The sequence below is a fragment of the Symphodus melops genome (assembly GCF_947650265.1).
Source record: "Symphodus melops genome assembly, chromosome: 20".
Lineage (NCBI taxonomy): Eukaryota > Metazoa > Chordata > Actinopteri > Labriformes > Labridae > Symphodus > Symphodus melops.
Window position 1 is genome coordinate 3,837,864 of NC_136710.1, and position 15,072 is coordinate 3,852,935.

At 43.4% G+C, this 15,072-nt stretch overlaps 1 protein-coding gene across 3 annotated transcripts; it reads right to left on the reverse strand.

The window, feature by feature from the left end:
- Positions 1-4,919: 4,919 nt before the first annotated feature.
- Positions 4,920-14,652, reverse strand: hnrnpc (heterogeneous nuclear ribonucleoprotein C). Of its 3 annotated transcripts, none has more exons than XM_079371704.1 (10): positions 14,466-14,636; positions 12,582-12,615; positions 8,788-8,839; positions 8,106-8,353; positions 7,549-7,621; positions 7,417-7,464; positions 7,172-7,335; positions 6,975-7,088; positions 6,274-6,416; positions 4,920-5,889 (listed from the first exon to the last, which is right to left on the reverse strand). In XM_079371704.1, the coding sequence occupies exons 3-10, from the start codon at positions 8,790-8,792 to the stop codon at positions 5,806-5,808; spliced, it is 879 nt and encodes a 292-aa protein (XP_079227830.1). In that variant the 5' UTR covers positions 8,793-8,839; positions 12,582-12,615; positions 14,466-14,636; the 3' UTR covers positions 4,920-5,805. The 3 variants fall into 3 exon arrangements, with proteins under 3 accessions (XP_079227830.1, XP_079227829.1, XP_079227828.1); XM_079371703.1 differs by having other exon boundaries at positions 6,975-7,091; positions 14,466-14,632; XM_079371702.1 differs by having other exon boundaries at positions 7,417-7,621; positions 14,466-14,652.
- Positions 14,653-15,072: the final 420 nt, after the last annotated feature.

Below are 15,072 nucleotides of genomic sequence, written 5' to 3' on the forward strand. Positions count from 1 at the left end.
GACGAAGACATGAGCGGGGGGGGGGGACGGGGGGACGAGTTAAAGTAAATGGGACTTTAAGAGTCAGCCTTTTTAGCAGCAGGAATGTTCATGACTGCTTGTCTGTGATTCAAGACAGCTGCAGAGAAGGGGTGGTGTGTGTGTGTGTGGGGGGGGGGGGGGCGCTGCAGTTTGTTTTCCTGTGGCGGTGGAAAAAGTGGGCGTGTCCCTTCATGTGATTGGCCGATGGGCCGTTTCCCAGTGTAAGTGACGTCACAGTTTCGTGGCTGACCTACTTTAAGTGGTCGTGACGTCACGGCCGTCTCTTCCACTCTTGTCTCCGCTTTTTTTTTTCTTCCCTCCGTCCTCTCTTACACAACATCTTTCTTGGATCTCTATTCGTCTCGGCTCTTTCCCTCTCATCTTTCAAATCCTTTTCCTTTTTTTTTTTTTTTTTTTTTTTTTTTTTTTTGCATTTCTCTTCTCAGTTTCTCTTTCACCCATTTTCCAGACCCATAGACGTAAGACAAGAGCTCATTAGGGGAGAGACAGACAGGGAAGAGAGCGAAGAGGCAAAATCCTCTACTCTCGCCAATAACCCAATTTCTACAGATTAAAGTGATATTCATGAATATTAATGAGCTGGAAAGCGGCGCTGATCCTGTGACACGACAAAACGGAAAGGCAAGCTTCCACCATATGGCGAGACAGAGAGGGATATTTTCCTGTAACATACACAGTGCTTTCATGGACACACAGTCCAACTCACATCTTCAGGGAAGTTTCTTACATAATCTGGTGCATTGGCTACATGTGTATCTTACACAGTCACATGATGTGTGCCATCCTAATTTAAGTAGATGAATGTCGACTGTGGCAGAGTGAGCCTGTTTGCTTTTTTTTGGGGGGGGGGAGAAGAAGAAGAAGGCCTCCTTTGTGGTGGGATATTAACACTCAGACCGTCCTGAAGCATTTACTGTTGAACAAGCTCCAAACATGCGACGCAGCCGATGTGTTACCGACCATTTTAAAGGTACAGGCGACAACCTGAGAGGGAACCCAGAGAGCTCACTAAGGGGCAACCTATAGAGGCTATTGCATCATGTTTTGTAGAATGAGTTAACTAGACTTTAAGGGCATTCAAAAGTGCTCCATATAATGTTTTTTTTTCCACTTGAAGGGAACTTTAGAGTTCAGGAAATTGGGTTTTTTGTTCTCCATTGGAAGGGCACAGTGAAGGGACCAGCAGTTCTCTTCTCTGGAAGGTCAACTTAGAGTAGAGGGCGTTGCATCGTGTTTTCCAGGTTTAAAGGAAGAACTGCATCTCGTTTTGTTTCTGGTCACATTGCATTCTGTTTTCTCCAAGAGAAGGGAGCTGCATGAAGTTTTCAGGACATCCATAGACAGAAAGCACCCAATTCCTCTTTTGTAAAGGCACCCTACTGTATGTGTGCTGTGTTTTTTTTGACTAAGGGGAAGTCCTGTAAACTGTGCGTACTATTCTCGACCTTGCAGGGTGTAGTGTTGGCCAGCAGCAGCAGCAGCAGCAGCAGTGTGCTGCATGTGTACTGGATGAGTGAATAAGAGGTAGAAAAACAGATGTACCAGCAGATTTTTTTGTGTGTTTCTGAGCACAAGCAGATAATCTGTGAGAAGCAGGGAGCGCTCAGGGCTGATTACATCCACGGGGTCGGATCTAATCTGAGGCTGCAGTCAGATCAGACAACAATCGCTCCAGAGCATGAGACAGGGAAGGAAGGGAAGGGAGAAGAGAGTGATAGTGTCTGATGGTTAAAAAGAGAGTCGGAGGACGCAGATAGGGCAGCAGCAGATGGCAGAGATGTAAAAAAAAAAAAAATAGAAATGGGAAGTTAGCGGGACACAAGGAGCAACAGAATGATGTGGAGGGATGTTGGGAAAGAGCAAATAAAAAGCAGAAGGAGTAGTTCAAAGGTTGCAGGGATTAAAATGATAAAGAACAACAACCAGAAGTACATAGAAGGGAACAAAAATGATTCGATAATCCAACTCCTCTCCTTGGTAAAAAATAAATAAATAAAAGCTGAAAGCAACAACATCGCCCGTCGTCTTCCCCCTTCTGTGTTCAAACCCTCGTTCTCACTCATTTATATTCACACCAGCCATGGGGCTACTCACAGGGCAACCACTGCACAATGCTATTCGAAACACACACTCACTCACACACACACTCACACACACACACACACACACACACACACACACACACACACGGTTACAGTCAGGCTGTCCTTTGTGCGAATAAATTCAGTGCAACCAAGTGCAGCCGGAACAGGCCGAAGCAAGAGAGGGGAAGATTGATCCGTGAGCGTACGCTCGTGGACAAAGATGTAACAGGAGCGGAGCTTTTTCTGTTCCCACACACAGAACGGGCTGCAAAAGGAAGAAGAACGTTTATTATATCAACCCCAGCAAAAATGCACCATCATCATCATCATCATCATCATCAAATTTAACCAACAGTGGTCCAACCAAAATTTGATGGGAAACAGTGATGTCTTTTCTTTATTTCTCCTGATGGTGAACGGAGCTTCTTTTAGGGGTTTGGACTGTTCTTATTGTTATTATGTTTGGTAACTTCCAATAATCATTACAGAGACTTTTATGTTGCAGTAAGAATCTTTCTGGTCTTTTTTATAGACTGTAAATAAATATGGACGTCCAAAGATGAGAGAAGTGCTTCACACGCTCGAGTCCGTTCACCAAATCAAGTGATTATTATTAGGAGCCTCCACGGCTCTGTGTCAGCAGTCAGTGCATCAGCAATTCACAGAGTTCATGGACGGGGAGTTCGGTGTGAATTGGTATCAAGACGGATATAAATTAGAACGTTCTGTTGTTGCTTTATACGCACACACACACACACACACACACACACACAGTTTGCTGTTTTATGTTGAAGCGAGTCTGAAAAACACCCTCAGGCGCTTCACTTTCTCCTCCTCTGTTTAACTCATAATTTGTTCATTGTTTCTAAACTCTCTTACACACAAGCTCTTGTGAACATACACACACACACACACACACACACACACACACACTCTTGCTCTTTTTCATCTTGTTTTCTTCACACTCTTCTTCTGTCTCCAGTGTCTCTCTCACACAGGCACATTCACACAAAGAGAGTGACATCTGTAAATCACGACACCTACACCCCCCCCCCCCCCCCCCCCCCCCCGCGCCTCGACCTCTGTGCAGCCCTGTAATACTCCCCGTCTTATATCCTCCTCCTCCTCTTTCACACCCTCCTCATCCCTTGCTCACCTTCCTCTGCTCTCTTCGTCTCCGTGCCTCTGATTATTGTCTCACTTAGTTCTTCAGCCTGCGACGCTCCGTCACCTTTTGCATCATTCACTGTTTTTCATTTTCAGTTTACATCCGACGGTTCAACAGTGACAAGCTGACACTATCTGATTATTCATAAATATATATATATATTTTTTTTTAATATATAGCCAAGAACAGCCATGCGACGACCAGTGAGCGACTGGTGAGCTACAAGTGATCGATCAGTAATGGACTAGTGAGTGAGCAACAGTATTTGTAGCTAAACAAATATTGTGTGTGTGTGTGTGTGTGTGTGTGTGTGTGTGTGTGTGTGTGTGTGTGAGCTCCTTCATACGACTGATCCATTGACTCCACCTCACTGGGCATGGCTCCAGTGATTACACTTCACACTTCACTCTTTAATTACATCTCTGTTGATTCAGCTGCATCCATCAAACCGAAACGTTTGGACTATAACAGGAGAGTCAGCGTGGAGAAGATCCCCTGGATGGGTTTTTTTTTTCAGACTTTGGCCGTGGCTGTGATTTGATACGTGTTTTCACTTTGGTTAAGAAATGTTAAATATGTGTTTCCTCTTTGGTTACAGTTTGCAGTCATTATTGTTATTGAATTATTTGACCTTTGGATTAAAAACCAGAGAGTATAAGAGATGTCAGGAGGGCTCTTTTTTTCCATTGACTCTGGGCTGATTGGCTGAATTTGAATGTATAGGTCAATGATACGTTTACAATCCACCAAATAACCACAGAAGAAGAAGAAGAAAAAGAAAGCATCACAAACCTGCTCCGTGACGTTTCAAAAGTGATTCTTTCATTTTTTAGGATCAGTTTTAATTTTCAGTTAATGATGTGAACTGTTATTTGCACATTGTCATAGTAGGCGTTATCATATTCATTAGTTTTGTTGAAAAACTTGGTGTCCGTTTGAATCTAATTGGAGTTCAGCTTGCAAACCCTTTAAAATGCGATCACAGTTTTAAACGATAAAAACAAACTCTGCTCAGGAGACGTTTAAACAAACTGTGACTGATACACACCGTCTCCACTTCCTGAAAGTCACAACATCTCTCCAGCTCTTCCTGTCATCTCTCCATCTGTCTGCAGTCCGCTCTCATTATCCATCCCCCTCCGCGTGTTCGTCCCCTCATTAATCCCAATTCACCCTGAAGCCTGCTCCGTATTGATTAGTTATCCCTCTTTCCTCTTTGCATTCCTCTTCATTCCTGCCAGCTCTCTGCTGCGGCCTTCATTACCGAGCGCCGAGGCCTTCACGCACCCCCGGCACAATCATGTATATTAATAAGGAAGCTGCATATTGAAGTTATTGAAGGTAATGAAGTTGTGGGCAAACAAGCTCCTCGGTTCCTCGTTTATTTTAAGAGTGAATGGAAATGGCCGTTCTTCTAATTTACGAGTAAGAACATTGATTTGTGTTTTTAAAAAAATCGACCGTAGAAAACAACACGAGCCGATCGTCTTATAACCCATGTTTTCTCTGCATCCATTCCACATTTATAAAGCTCCTCCTCAAATAACACCCTCGTGACCTACAGTCTCACGCTGCCCCTGAATGCATCTGCGTTGATTGAAAAAAAAAAAAATCTGCACAGCGTCTGACTTAGAAAACATGTTTATTCACTTTAACCAGTGCAGTCAAAACAAAACATCAACAGAAACAGACAAACATGGAGTAGCACTGCAATACACGAGTCAAGGTCGGTTAAGGTCGCAACACCTCAGGGACAAACAAGCCGTTTCCATAGCAACGAGGGGTCTCGTCTGAGCGTTTGTGAGTTGTTGTTTTTTTTGTTTTTAAACACGCTCGTGTTTTTATCTGACAAGTAGAAGATGAAGGTTTTGTCTGTGAGCCACAGGAGAAAGTAATTGCGGCGTTTTTTGTTTTGCCTGTTGTGGTGATGGACTGCCACCTGCTGGTGAGGAGGAAGATGTGCAGCAGTAAGATATTCTATATATTATAAAAAGTCATGCCTGCTAAGCTTTCAAAGGCAGGGATGTTTAGCTTAATTGCTGTTTTAGCAAGTTTAGCTTTTCGGCATCAATTTCTCAATATTCAAAGGGGGTTTAGCTTTTTTTTTTTTTTTTTTTTTACACAGCAAAGGCTAAATGGGCCTCAGTTCAAGGATAAAATGTAGTAAAATGTTACCTTTATTCTCCACTGAATTTGGGATTTATCTTTTTGTAACAGAAAGAGATTATATTTCTCCAGAGGCCAAAATGATCCAAACAAAAAGTTAAATACACCAAAAAAAAAACAACAGGGGACATCCTTTAAAAAAAAAGAAAAAAAGAAGTACTACATTGATGAAATGTTTCCAGTGTTATAAAGCAAATGTGTTCAATAATCGACATAAATGTCCAGTCGGCTCAGCACATGTGAGAATGTAGCCACTGTGTTTGAGTCAGCTTTTTACTGTGTGTGTGTGTGTGTGTGTGTGTGTGTGTGTGTAACTGTGTGTGTGTCGGTCTGACTGTGTAGTGTTTAGGAGTCGTCTCCGTTGGCGCTGTCACCGTCGTCCTCTCCTTCCTCCTCCTCGTCGTCCTCATCCTGACCTCTGCTTTTCATCTGACGAGGGGAAGCACAACAAATCAGCTTTTTATCACTCTTATAAGAGATCTTTGAATGTCATTGTGACCGAGATTAAACTAAGTTATCTTCCTTTTTCTGGCATTTATAGCAGCCAGGAAAGGAGAGAGTGGGGAACAACATGCAGGAGGAGCTAAAGGTCGAACCTGGGCAGCCCGCCTTGAGGACCACCCGCTTAGGCCACTGGTACCCCTCAATCTGCAAATTAATCAAAAGACTGAAAACTACTCGAAGCAAGCAGTTTAAAAAAACACTCATTCAGGGTTGTGGCTCCTTTCCTGCATGTCAGTCCTCTCTCTCTCTCCCACATTTTAACTCTATCCGCTGTCCGGTCCCCCTCCCCCCACCCCCTCGTCTCCTCACCTCGTCCTCGTCCTCCAGCAGATCTCCCTCCTCCTCCGAGTCCGGGCTCTCTCGGTCTCGTTTCAGGCTGTCATCTTTCTTGCTGGAGGTAGACGAGTTGAGGGAGGACAGCTCGCCCGGTTCTGGTTTGCTGCTCTTCATCTCTGAGTTAATGTGAGGCGAGACAACGGATGAAAAACAAGAGATGAGACAGAGTTTGGATCAGGAGCCAAATACGAAACAAAAAAATAAAGAAAGAAAGAAACTGAAGTCTCTTGGTTGATTTATTGGTTTGATCGTATATATCGAGGCGTTTGATGTCGGATTCAGCTCGAACCCTCCGTTCTGTCCAACAATCACATATTCCCCGTCACGATTCCTCCTAGTGCAGCTTGAGTCACAGAGAATATCCTTCTACTTGTGAAAAGCGACCAGTCCAATTATACATTTGACATTTGTGGAGACGGTTTTTTGCTTTTTTTTTTTGTAACTAAGCAACCAAACAGCGAATAAGAAAACTTGAATGTGATATCAGCAGCTTAGACATCATACAGGTCGAGTTGCTCTCTTGAGAGGTGGGTTTAATTTGTTTTTCATAATTTGCTCCTGTTAGCGACTGCTTACTAAATAAAATGAGAACAGTCTTACAGTAAATCCTCAGAAGTGTTTTTTTTTTCTGATTTAGTTTTTCTTTGCGTTTTAATGACCTCACTAAAACCCACCTGACTTCTTGCCGTGGTCCTTCTCCATGCGCTCGAGGCTCTCCAGCAGGTAGTCCACCTTGTGTTTGATCTGCGTCAGCTCTCTCTTGATGGCCTGCAGGTCATCGGTCTTCACTGCTGAGGGGGGCGCAGGAGAGAAAGGTGTTTAAGACGAGTCGACTAAAGCTGCGTGAGCCAGACCGACCCGTGACACTCACTGTTGCGGGACGTCCTCTGGCTGTTCTTCGAGGAGGAGAAGCTGGTTTTGGTTCGTCGGCTCCCCCCTCCGCTTAGACTGACGCGCGGACGCTTTGAGGGGATGACGGCTCGGGACAGAGGGGGGGGAGGGGGAGGAGGTACCCGGGACTGATAGGAGTACATCCTGAGATACAAATAAATATAAGTAAGGACTTCAGAAACACGAGAAAACACAACAACAAAAAAAGAGAAAGGTAGACTTTACCGATCGTAGTAATCTCTTTGAAAGTCATATTCCATTTCAATAGTTGGACTGCGGAGAGAGCAACAGCAAAACGTTCTTATTATGTAGAGCTGAGTGCAGAAAAACATGAATATTAACGTCATGAACACACACCTGTACATGTCTCCTGCAGAACGCTTCGCTGTCTTCGATCTGTGAGGTTTCGGCTCGCCGGCAAGGTTGATATCTGAAGGAGAAAAAAACCAAACAGAATCATGTCAGTATGGAGTAAACACATTTCATCACCTTCTCCTCTCCTTGGTATAATCATAACATCTTTTTTTTAGTCAGCGTTAAACATCAAACTGCTCTGAAAATGTCCATAATAAAAACTCCAGAGTCTCTTTGTCTATTTGAATGAGAGTGCTGATGTTTTTAATCTGAATAAAATAACTGGTTTCCTGACTGCAGAGTGGATTAAAGATGTAGGGTGCAGCTCCTGGTTTGAGCACTAGAGGGCAGCACAGACGTTCAGACCAAAGCAAAGAAGGTTCCTGAGTTACAAATAGAAACTTTCACTTGTTACATGTTTCAAGTAGTCAGAAGAATAAAAACAACGACACAAGCTCAAGTTAAGTTATCATTTAAAATCTGACGCTGCAGGCTGAAGCCAGCTGGAAGCATGGGGGACAAAAACAAGCTGTCCACACAGCCCCTTCCCTGAGACTCACCTAGCACCTGTCCCACGATCATACGTCCGTCCTCTCCGCTCACGGCGGCCCGTGCATTCCTCTCATTGGAGAACTGGACGAAGGCGTAGCCCTTGTGAACGGAGCAGCCCACCACCTTGCCGTACTTGGAGAAAATGGCCTCCACGTCGGCCTTGGTGACCAGCAGGGTGTTGAGGTTGCCGATGAAGACGCGTGAATTGATGGAGCGAGGGTCCGTCTTGTTGGTGACGTTGCTGCTCGCCATCAGGCTTGAGCCGGAGGATGAGGACCGACGGAGAAATGGCGGACATGAAAGAGAGGGGAGCAAGCGGCAGTATTTAGGGGTGCGTCAAATATAAGAAGGCAGACATTTGGGGAACACTTACAGCTGTTTGGATGCATTATTGATTTTCATTTGATCAAATCATCTTATATTAACCAATAATGCTAGCATAAAAAAACCTTTTTACTGATACGAATGCATAGAAATCACATTTATCCTCATACCAAACTAAACGAAATCACAGAAAAACAACAAGTTTAACTTCTGTTTGAATTTCAGCAGTGAAGTCCTCTTTGCTAACGCACACACACATACACTACGTGCGTCTCAAAAAGTGATGCAGTAGGTAAACAGGGAGAGACATCAGACAGCAGAATAGACATTTCGTGTAATGGGAGTCATGTAGCATTCAGCACTCACTCCATTGTGTCTGAACTCGGCTCGGTGGAGGTCTGCCTGCCTGAGTCTGAGTCTGTTGGAGAGATGAGGGTCGTCAGCGCACTACAGGGAGATGAAGTCAAGGAGTGAGGGGAGACATCTGCTACACCTCCCAAAATTCTTTTGTTTTCTTTGTTATTTCTCCTTTGACTTTAGCCAAACTCAAAAAAAAAGGGGCAGAGGGGGCAATAAATAATAAAAAAAAATTAAAAATGGAGCGGCCGTTAAAAAGAAAAACCTGTGGGATGAATGGTTGAAAGTTATGACAAAAGAAGCTATTGTATTGAATTGTGTCATATTATTTTTACCACTGTACTTTTTGTAGAACTGATAACTTTGCCGCTGTAGATGTTTTATCAAAACGAAGTTCGCTCTAATATTTTGATCAATTCAGGCCGGCAACGTCCAACAAACGTTGCGTCTACACAGACACCTGCCGTTAGCCGGGGGTCTGTTAGCTCTCGTTAATAGCTACTGCCATCATAATCTACTACCCAGATGTAAACAAGCGCAGAGGATGGATGGCAGCGAGGTGTGGTTTGGCTGTATTTTGATCTAAAGATGGGGATACATTTGTGTGAAGGACGTGTCAGGTTCTAACCTGTAAGGAGGATTGAAGGCTAGGGGGTGCTAGCACTGCTAACGTTAGCTAAACCGGGAAACACATTAGTTTCCCCGAAGACGCTGTGATTCAATTTTGACTGGGTAAAAGTGTTTTCTTAACTTTAGTAAGTTAAGAATATCAGACTGAATTTAAATTCAATGGACTCTGAAGTGAGTTGACTGAGTACATCCCTACTCTTTGTCAGCTAAAGTTGCTAGCCTGACCGATACGGGACGTTAGAGGCTAAAACCAACGCTGATATCGGAGGGAAATTAATTATTGTGCTGGCATGAAAATGCATCTTTTCTTTGCTGTTCGTGCCCAGATTTAGCAAAAATCAGATAAAGCAAAATAACCCAGGAGGTTAGCGAACTTTCTTACTTTATCTAAGAATATTTAACAATGTAGCAATTTAACATGTCCTGTAGACAGAGCTAAGAGTGGTGTAAACTCTAGAGTTGGAGCGCTCTCTGCTGGACTAACTATATAATGACACATTACTAAATATTTATTTTAAAACTAATTCATTAAAAAAATGTTAGCATTCAGTCTTGTAAAATAAGTTAACATAAATACCTACACCTACGGTAGGTCAACTTTTTCCCAGTGATATCGTCCCATGAGTTGAACTCTTATACAGAGCTGTATCACACACCAATCTTTATGTGAAAATCTGACAAACTACAACTATAATAATTTTGTTAAGTATAAGTATGTAATTATGGGCTTCCACAATAACACCTTACAGGTTCCTATTGAGAAAACGGAGAGTTCCCCCAGTCGCCGCAGTTTTTATTGGGTCAATATATATTTGTAATAAGGTTCAGATTTTGATCGAGATGTTGTTTTGTACCGTCGGCCATATTTGAGAACAGGCTTTAGGACTCCACTCCGCTGCCTTGTTACAGCACTGACAGGCGGTTACACAAGCTGCGAACATCAGCGTGTCAAACAATTAGCAGCTTTAAGTGTGTCAGCTTAATGTGAGGAGCCAGATTGAGGCAGCTGCTGCAGAAGTTGCAAACACTGCAAAGTTATATAACATGGTAGGGGTGTGTGTGTGTGTGTGTGTGGGGGGGGGGGATATTAGGCAAGTAGACTCTCACCAGACATTAAAATTGGATTTTTATTAAACAGGTCTATTAACTTGGGCTGTCTCTTTAGAGTTCACATTTAAGCTTTTGTCATCTGAAGAGTTAATGGTTTTTATCTGACGTCATTCAGATGGATTTATTATTTTGTTGGATTTCCTCCCAGCAGAAGGATCCAGAAACCCTCGTAATGAGAAAACACAGGCTTTCCTCGTTGACCTGTTCTTGTCTTTTTGCTAATTCCCTCCCTATCCTGGGAGCTGCTCATCTTATTATCAACCACTTGAGCCATTATAGAGCCGTATCTCACCTGCCAGAACAATACACAGCTGCCAGCAGCGGCAGCCTTTCTCCCACTGCCCGGTAGCTACTAACAGGGGATTACAGCAGGCTGTCTGGCCAAAAGCTTAACGCTGTGCTCCCCTCTACATGAGTTGGCCCGGATGTTCCTACTGCTTTGGCAAGCTGACAGTTTGTCCACTTAACGAAGGGGCAGGGCTGGCGAGGGGGGGGGGGGGGGGGGGGAGACTATCAATCACAGGGCGCTTAGCAAATGTTTCTAAATCTTTGTGGTATGTTGGCGTTCAACAGGAAAATCCAGGGTTTATATACTGTACAAGCACCGTGTGGGATTTCTCTACCGGAAGAACTTTGAATGTAGAAATATATTTTTGTATTTTACAGGTTTCATTTTATTTATTTTTTAATGCCCGTTTAAAAATAGAGGGACAGAGAAAATGGGGACATGCCGAACCCGAATACGGGCACGCGCACTAACCACTAGGCCACCTGCGCCCCCCCAAACATCCTCTCATTTTAACTCATTCTTTGAGCAGCAGATCCTTCGAAAGGTTGAACGTATTTTCACTCCTGCTGAACGTTTTGCTTTCAGTGGATCGTTTGACCTGACCTGTAAAACTTTCCTCTCCTCTTTTAGATTTGTATTGACTTTATCCTTTTAGCGCCACTCATCCTTTATCCTCTGACCTGACTGAAGGTCTTCTTGTGTCTTTATTCACTCATCAGCCTGCTTCACATTCACTCTCTCCTCTTTAAGTCTCTCTTAATCGCCGTTCAGTAAATATCCAGTTCTTCGGGTCTTTTTGCTGAGGAGATGTTGCTCTTAGTATTTATGTTTTCCGCTGATTTTGTGACTTCCCCTTTAAAACCATTGAACAGATCATATTCCATTCGTACGAGAGGATCTTTTTTAAAATCAGGCTACACAGCTCGTGATGTGTCGTTTTGATTTCACATGACGTGCGCTCACCGCGTCACATCTTCATCACACAGCTGACTCTCCCTCTCTCCTCTGCCTCATCTGGGCTTTATTGTGCTCAGTGTGTGTACAGATCCATTAAAGCAGGTCACGTACGTGTCGGTTTAATGTTTGTGCTTCGACTGGGGGGGGGGGGGGGGACAAACAACCTGCTGCGGGTGCAGATGAGACCGAGCAGCTGGTGCAGATGTGTTTGCAGCTGGATTATGAAGAAACATGACAAACTGTATCGACCTTTGAGTAATTCAATGATAGGTTTAACACTCTCTTTAACATGCAGGCTTATTTAAAAGGGGAAACACTATGTGGAGTGATATCTACGACGTCACTGTGTCTGAAAGGACCAGATTTGACTAAAACATCATGCACATTCAAAAAGAAATAAAAAAACACAAAAGGAAGCAAAGGCAGCAACAATCAGTCTTACTGAGCCTTCGTCTGGAGTGTTATTCATTCACAAACGGTTCTAAATCAGTGGCTTTGTTATGAACACTTAACGTTAGGGTTTGTCAGGGGAACTTGACGAATGTTGTTTTAGTGTCATTTTGAAAGTCAAGCAATTTTCTACTTTCACAGCACAAAAATAAAAGGAATAAAAACAAAACAAAAAAAACACAACATGACATGCTACTTCATCTAAGAAGTCTAAAAGGTTAAGAAAAAGGGGGGCTGAATCACAAAGGGGTGGAAACTAAATAGGAAGGTAAAAAGAAAAAAAAAGGAAAAAAGAAGTAATGCAAAAGCTGAAGTCAAAAAACTAAAAATTCAAAACAAAAAAAAAAAAGGGTTGAGACCAACTTACGATTCGCCGCTGTTCAAAAAAGAGGCTTGAAAAACTAAAGAGGGGGAAACAAAAAAAGGGAACATTAGAGATAAATCAAAGTATTGAGACGAGCAGGGGAGAAAAAAAGAAATGTGAACTTTATCAAACACTGGAAGAGATAAATGATGAGGATGAGATGAACTGTGACACAGCACCACACGTTGACCGCTGAAGAAATCAAGTCACATTGGCACACACACAGTGGGGACTCAAGAGTCAGTTGGGGCCCCTTGGTAAAAAAAAAAAATCAACTCGGGGGGCCTTCTAACCAGCGTTCAGACAGTCAGATGGGAAACTCAGACTCCTACTATCACTGACAAACGTGCACAACTTCAGTCACTGCTTTCGGGGCCCTTACTGGTCGGGGGCCCCAAGCAGCTGCCTCCTTTACGTGTTGACAGGAAGCGCCTCTGTGCACATAATCTGCTCACACCGCTAATTACTTGATATGTAAATATCGGCTGGCTGATTAATGGGTCGGGCTCTGATAACTTAATCACTGATTGGTCGCTAAAGACAAATAGTAAATCCCAATAATGGAGGGATTAAACAGTTGAACCCGTTAACACTCGTTTGTTAGGACACTGCTTGTCTTCATTGAGAGGATCACTCATCATGTCATGCAGGTGTGATCCAGTCACTGCTTATTTGTGCTCAAACAGAGGTTTGCATTCGGACTGGAGACGCGTCACCGAGACAAAGACAGGAGGACGCTCGAGCCGGCTGAAGGACAGCCAACTCTTTTTCTACATGTGAGGCCCAGAACAAAGGGGTCAGCTGCAGAGTACAGCGTGCCTGGAGCCTCGGGGAAATATGCTCAAGGACAATTTCAGAGGACAGTTTGGGGCCAAACGAGGGGGGCGGCGGGGGGGAAGTTAGAGCCAGGGCTCTTTCTCTGTTTTCAGAGCGAACTGATCGTCTGCCCTGACTTCATGAAACTTGCTGGAAAGCTTTTTTAAAAACATTTTTTTTGCAAATGATTCAGGTGGTTCACAGATATGTATAAACCAGGTGGTCAATCCAGAGATGTAGGCCAGCTCCTGGAAGGCCGCTATAAAAAGGCCCTCATCCTGCTCCACAGCCCAGCCTAAACTGCTGCTTTCATTACTTCACACGTTTGCTTATAAACACGTTTAACCAGAAGTTCAAACTTAATGCTGATCAATGCATCAAAACACAAGTTTGTCATTGTTCCTTGAAAACGCACCCACTTGTGATCAGGAGGGGGGGGGAAAAAGAGAGAAATCTGGCCTGAAAAATGACATCACTCCTGAGAGATCTGCTGCAGAAAACACAGTCACAGCTCTGCCAAAAACAACAAAGAAAACAGCCGGAAAAAAAAAAGAAAAAAAAAAAAAAGGATCACGTCATATCAGTCAATATCAATCACTGCGCGTCAAGTTACAGGTGGAGGCAAAACACAGGACGAGAATAAAAAACCTGCTAAAAACATATTTCCACAAAAAGGGCGACCCGTTTTGAACACTGCAAAAAGACTGGAACAATCTTCCATATTTCTGTCTTCCAAAATACGACCACAATCAGATCAACATTACGGTAACACAGCAGCCCTGAAAAATAGAGGAGGTTTTTTTTTTTTCAAACGTCGCAGGCTACTCGAAAAACAGAAGCAGAAAAAAAATGTAGTCTTGGAAAGCTACTTCAAACTCATCCTGCAATCATCACAAAATGTAGGCCTACGCCACTAAAAGCCAACACAGTCTCAAGGAAAACCAGCCAGGAAAAAAATGCATTAAAAATAAAAACAAAAAAGTCCAAAAGACGGGCTCAGAGTCAGGGTAAAAAAAAAAAAAATGAAAAAAAAATATGGAGGAAAAAAAACTCTCGGTTAAAAATACTCACCAGGAGCTTAATACTAAAAATGAATAAAATTCAATGCAGATTTTACTTGAGAGGGTAAATATCCGCTTACGGCTCAGCAGGAGGATTGTATCACCTTGAAAGCAACACGAAATGGCGTCGAGAAACCACAACAGAAACGTCACACCCACTTCCTACTTTACGCGCTCTGATTGGACACTCTCGCAGCTCTGTGCTCGTGAGGGATTGGTAGATTGTTTCTGTCAGTCAACCTCGCGAATGACGGCATCATCGCAGTAGTCTACTAATTGATTAGGCGGCTTGCTCATCAATAGGCAACGCAGGCGATAGTCGCTTGACCCATGCGCGCGCGCTGCATTTTCATTTCTCAGCTTCGAAAAGTTTGAAGCGGAATTTTATGATTTATTATAAACAGGGTGTTGTATATAAGCAGGGTGTTGTGGGCAGCTGTTTCTCAGTCACAACGTCAATATGTTGTGTGCGCGCGTGCTCAGGCGCGTGCTTACAGGCCTACCTTATAAATAGGAGAGTCTCACGTTTGTTGCCATCGAGTGCAGTCGTTTTACTGCAATGATGCAAAATGTAGTTTAACGTTAACCTACCAGGAGAAGTTTTTGTTGGTCATATT

Coding starts and splice junctions, on each gene's coding strand:
- hnrnpc (XM_079371702.1), bottom strand. Junction 7,336..7,416: donor CAAAGAGATTACTACGATCG/GTAAAGTCTACC, acceptor TTTGTATCTCAG/GATGTACTCCTATCAGTCCC. Junction 7,089..7,171: donor CCAGAGGACGTCCCGCAACA/GTGAGTGTCACG, acceptor CCCCCTCAGCAG/TGAAGACCGATGACCTGCAG.